This window comes from Erythrolamprus reginae, chromosome 3 (genome assembly GCF_031021105.1).
Source record: "Erythrolamprus reginae isolate rEryReg1 chromosome 3, rEryReg1.hap1, whole genome shotgun sequence".
In the NCBI taxonomy this organism is placed as follows: Eukaryota; Metazoa; Chordata; class Lepidosauria; order Squamata; family Dipsadidae; genus Erythrolamprus; species Erythrolamprus reginae.
The window spans coordinates 148,020,839-148,026,234 of record NC_091952.1 but is presented as its reverse complement, the minus strand read 5'-3'; the positions used below and the strand labels follow the sequence as shown (position 1 = coordinate 148,026,234).

The following is a 5,396-nucleotide window of genomic DNA, read 5'->3' as shown; positions in this document are numbered from 1 at the left end:
CCCCAACAGAAGTTGATATCAATGTTATATATAACATAATTCATTCCCTGAATGGCATACTGTACATCTGTTTAAAATGGATCCATGGTTATACTTAGCAGAAGTCATTCTTTTATCATAATTTTGAGTGCAAGTAATCTGTTTAAAATAGAAAAAGGCTATTACAATGCCCTAGTGAAGGTTTTCATTTGAATTATAAGTGCTTTGGAGTCATCCAAGTTAGTGGCATAAAAATAATTACCATAAATTATAAATAATAAATTGTGAAGAGGGGTGAGGCTTCAAGTGTAACGGTAGCCACCCATTTGACTTTTCAGGTACCTTCCCCACCTACTTGTGGGTGCAGGGTAAGAAAAGTGCACCTGCTGGCATCCTAGCAGCCATTGGGAGAGAAATTTCTGAACCCTCTGCCCAGGAGAGAAATGTCTCGAGATTACATAGAAATTGCTCGGTGCTGCTGAAAAAAAACTTAAAATCCTCTCGGATAAGGCCTAGTATTGGCAAAATATACAGAGATAAAGAGATAACTGTTCTAGACTTCTCTCTCTCTCTCTCTTTTTCCCCTACGAAATTTAACGTCAATTAAGGTAGGCAGCCCTGGGCCAGAGACAGCGCCGGATGACGAAACACTTTACCTCACGTTTCGCGCCTGAACGTATGAAGAGTTTACAGCCCGGGTGGGGAGTGTAGTGGGCGGAGGGAGGGGAACGCGCTGAACTCGAGAGCGCCTCAGGCGAGGGGAAGGGGGCTCCTAGAACTGCTGCCCTAGAGCCAAAGCGGGGAGGGTGAGCAGGAGCGTTGGGGAGAGGTGGGGGCGTATTCCTTTGACCAAGCCAAGTCCTGCCGTTTTACCCGCTGCTTCTGAAATATCGGAAAGGAATTCCTAAGAGTCGCCGCCCTCCGCGCGTGGCCTTCCTTCCGAGACGCGCCTTGCACGATGCGGAGTCTCCTCAGCTGCCTGTAGCGAAGGGGGCGCTAGACAAGCCGGAAATGGGTTCCGCTATGATGAAAACCCAGAGAGCGGATCTTCGGGGTCACCTGGCCTGGCAACAACCTGCGGGGCTCTCCTTCTGCGCAGTTCCCGCCTCGGTCTCTGGAGGGCAGCCTTAAACACACACACACACCTGCTTGTGCAGGCAAGGGCTTCCTTGGGTGTCCACTCTGGCCACCAGAGTCCCTGGCTTTGGAAGGGGCACCAGCAGCTATGAGAAGGCGGCTTTCTGCAAGCGGGAGGGGAGGATTTTTCAGAGTCATTATTATTCATTATAAAGGCTTTCAAGCCAAAAGGAGTTTCCCCCCTTGCTTTGGTTTCTCGGGCCAATCCACGCTCACATCTAGCCAGGAAACTCCATCCAAATGAATGAGACTCACCTGGAACAAACCCGGAAAGGACCGGGCTGTAATTCTATAATACTCACCATTGGATTCTATGGAACCTAGTCACTTTTTCTGTCCCTGGAACTGGTGGATTCCCGCTATTGTGTTGTGCCCAAACAAATTGTTCTGGAAGACATTTCCACTCCCTCCAGTGCTCCAAGGCACCACGAAGAAACCCCATAGTTTTTCGACAAAGAACTTCCAAACCACTTGGAAAATCTGCCGAAAATTTTTGTAATAAAATATTGTTGAAGTCAACACTTTGGAGTAGTTTCTTGCATTCAGTACAATAAAGCAATAAGAGGAAAATGAAATTTAGGTGTTGTTGGCAAATAGGTCTCTGAATGGTGAACTGAAGCAAGAGAGAAAGCTTGAAGGCTCTAGAGGGCTTTTCTAAGAAGCCCTGTTAATTGTTTTTAGTACCGTTCTACCAGAAACACTCCCTTAGTCTTACTCAAAGGGTGGCCAGCAGGGTAGTGCTGTCATTAAGGTCACCTCATATTTTTTTCAATGACATTTTTTAACCTCCTTTTTCTGCTTCTGGTGCTGATCTCAGACACTGAAATAAGAAATCAGGAATGAATGTGATGAGCTCTGATACTTATTAGGCATTTGCCCCTAGGTTGAAGAAATAGATGTGCCCCTCAAATTGCGGATAATTCTGCCAACTCAGACTTATTTAACTGCTAAAAGGCACAAAACTTTTCTTTTTCGATTGCAGCCTCAGCAATCCCAATGAGTAAACTTGGTCCATCAGAATGGTTAATGGCCATTCTGTAGGAATGGATAAAGCACAGAAAAATGAAGGGGGGAAATCCCAACGTACACTTGAATTTGAAAATATTTTATTTGAATAATAAATAATTATACAGTTAAAACAGTTCTATTGAAGCATTCTATAAATAGCTAACAGTTAAGAAAATAATGTGTGTAGAAAAGAGATTGCATCTAAAAGTAAGCTGAGCTGTATGAGAGCTCTTCAAGCAAGAATAAGAGTTGTAGTTGTATGTTTATTCTAGATATAAAAGTTAAATCCCTTTTAGCAGATTTGTTTCTTTTTTTTAAAAAGGTAATCATACAATCCCATGTATATTTACCTAGAAATGAGCCCCACAAATTTCAGAAGGACTTATGTCCAGGGAAGTGAGTTTGGGACTGCTGCATTTAAGAGCACAGAAAAATGGTAAGAGAAAGGCAAAGCACATCAAAAATGATATAAACACCATAATTAATAAATAACCAATAAATAACCATTGCGCATAAATCAACATATACACAGTGTCAACAAATATCTCTAGTTCAAAAACAAAGAAACCCAAAGGGTTGGCATTTTATAATATTAAGGCAGCGTCTACAACATTTTTAACAACAATAAAGTCAAGGCAATTGTGGCTAGACTAACCAAAGTTATATCTTTAAGCGATTTGATTTTGTTCACATACAAAATAAAATTTAAGGAAACGAACCAACCACCAACAACGAAAAGGTAAAGCCAGATCCCAGCAGTTCACAAGCCATAATAAAGCTAATCATGTAGGTAAATGTTCAGTTCACAGCCTGTGAAATGTAAAGGCATCCATCATCATTCCTTAAGATTCACTTGGGGTAATTGGGGAGAGAGAGAGAGAGAGCGGGGATCCCCCCCCAATTAAAATAGCTCGGACCTCGGAGCAGCTCCCGGGTGCAGGGGAAAGAGGGAAGGGGCTGCTCCAGAGCGCGCCCTCCGAGCGGCACAGAGAGACGCCTTAAAAACCCCAGCATCACTCGGATGCTCAGTGGCTGGCAGGGGTCGGCGGCGGGGGGAGCCCTACGAAACAGCAGCAGCAACTGAAGGAGGACCGTCGCTGGTTGGCAAAGTGACCCGGCCGGATCCCCGCAGGAGAAGGGCCGGCCGAGTCTAACAGTCCTTGTCATTCCGCAGGGCGGGCGCTGTGGTGCTGGTGCTGGAGGCAAGGCACTGCGGGACTCCCTCTAGCAGGCTGGGCGCACGGGGACCTGGAGCAGGATGACCTGCCGGTTCTCCGAGGGGTGGCATTTGTTGATGTGTCGGGTGAGGCCCGGCGAGCTGTAAAAGGTCGCCGGGCAGTATTTGCAGGGGAAGGCTTGGGCCGCGTGGAGGAGGCGGAGGTGACGCTCCTGACCGCTCTTGCTGGGGAAGGTCTCCCCGCACACTGGGCACAGGTGGCACTCCCCGGACAAGCTCAGCGGGCTGTGGCAGGTGGCCGCCGCCTCTTCCAGACAGGCCTCGAGAGGCGGCCGAGTCTGGGCCAAGGCGTCGAGGGGCTCGTGGTGGAGCGGCAGGTGCTTCCGAAGGGCGCTCTGGCGTCGGAAGCGCTTAGCGCAACGCGGGCAGGCGAATTCCTCGGCTCCGGCGGCCTCCGGTTCTCCGCCGCTGCCGCCTCCAGGGCTCGGCGTATCTCGCTCGCTGCTGCTGCTGCCGCCGTTGCCGCCCGGTCCTCCTCCCTTGGCGGTCTCCTCCGGAACCGGCTTGGCCTTGGTCGGGGGGCCGCTGACCGGCCGCGGTTTGTGCCAGCGGCGATGCGAGGCCAGGTTGGCCGGGCAGCTGAAGAGCTTGTCGCACTCGGGACAGCGGTACTCGACACGCACGATCCGCGAGCACTTGTGCTGGGCCAGAGCCAGCGGGTCCGGGTAGCGCTCCTTGCACAGTTGGCAGATGAACTCGCCCAGCGGCTGTTGTGCGCTGCCCAATCTCAGCCCCGCGGCCGAGCCGGTCGGCTGCTGCTGCTGCAGGCGCTGTTGGGCGACAGCGGGCTCCGGCGGCCCTTCTTTGATCCGCAGCCCCAGCACCGGCGACGTCGTCACCTCGTCCTCGAAGTGCAACTTGCGGGCCGCCTTGGCCTTTCTGCCCTGCGAGCGCTTCGAGGCGGCCGGACTCGGCCCATGGATGCGCTGAGGAGCGGGCGGCGGGCCCGAAGTGAGGGCGGCGGCGGCGGCAGCGGCAGCGACTGCCCAAAGCTTGAGCTCTCCTGCCGGGCCCAAGAGTAGCGACGGTTCCGGCGCCGGGAAGGACTCGGCCGAGACGGGCGAGGCCAGGTGGAGGCTCCGTTCCTCGCTCACCGCTCGCGCCGGACTGTGCAGCGGCGCCGGCGAAGAGGGGCCCTCGGGCGTCCCGAACTGCGGCACGGCGGGCGCGGGCAGCAGCGCCGCTTCAGCGGGTTCCGAGGCAGAAGCCGCGCTGAGGAACTGAGGGGCGGGAAAAGGCGGAGGAGCCACGAGCTGCCCCGGATCGCCGCCTTCCAGCCCAGCTGCCGGGTAGCAGGAGCAACGCGTCCGGTACGAGATGGGCGTAGGTCTGCGACTCCTCTTCACCAAAAAGCCCCGGGGCATCCTCGGGCAGCTCCGGAAGGCGTCGGCGGCTGGGGATGTTGCGGGAGCCTCGGTCGCTGAGCGGCAAACGCGGTGCTAGAGCATCCAGCTGGGTCCTCCTCCGACCAGCCCGCCTTCCCGCCCTCAGCCGAGCCAAACGAGAGAGAGAGAAACGGAGGAGGAGGAGGCGGCGGCTTCGTTTCGCCTCCTCACTTCGCACGCTCGCGGTCTGTACTGCGGCGGGCTCCCCGGGCGTCCCCGCCAGAACGCCGCGGCCGCCGACTCTGCCGATGTTGCCCCCCCCCGGTCGCCCAGCCTCACCGCCCGCTTTTTAAGGGGGGAGGGCAGCATTGTTCTGGCCTCCTGCTCCTCCCCGGAGCCAATCAGCGCTTCCCGCGGCTGCTCCATTGGCTTTGGAGGCAGAAAGGGGGCAAGCGCCCGCCGAGCACAGTGGCTGAGCTAGGTAGAGCGCGGCAGATGTACCTGAGGGGGTTCGGTGCTCCTTTCTTTTTTTTCCCTCCCTCCCCCTTCTTTTCTTTTCTTAGGCCTCCCCTTTCCCCTCCCTCCCCGTCCCCCCAAAAGGCACACGCCCAGCTCCGCCTCCTTTCACGGTCTGCTGCTTTTCTATGGGAAGGCGCACGTGCCTCTCTTTTGTGTCTTTTTTTCCCTCTCTCCAGGCGGGGCACTAAGAG

At 54.0% G+C, this 5,396-nt stretch overlaps 1 protein-coding gene across 1 annotated transcript; it reads right to left on the bottom strand.

The window, feature by feature from the left end:
* Positions 1 to 2,200: 2,200 nt before the first annotated feature.
* Positions 2,201 to 5,003, bottom strand: INSM1 (INSM transcriptional repressor 1). The gene has a single exon (XM_070749057.1). The coding sequence runs from the start codon at positions 4,723 to 4,725 to the stop codon at positions 3,349 to 3,351; it is 1,377 nt and encodes a 458-aa protein (XP_070605158.1). The 5' UTR covers positions 4,726 to 5,003; the 3' UTR covers positions 2,201 to 3,348.
* Positions 5,004 to 5,396: the final 393 nt, after the last annotated feature.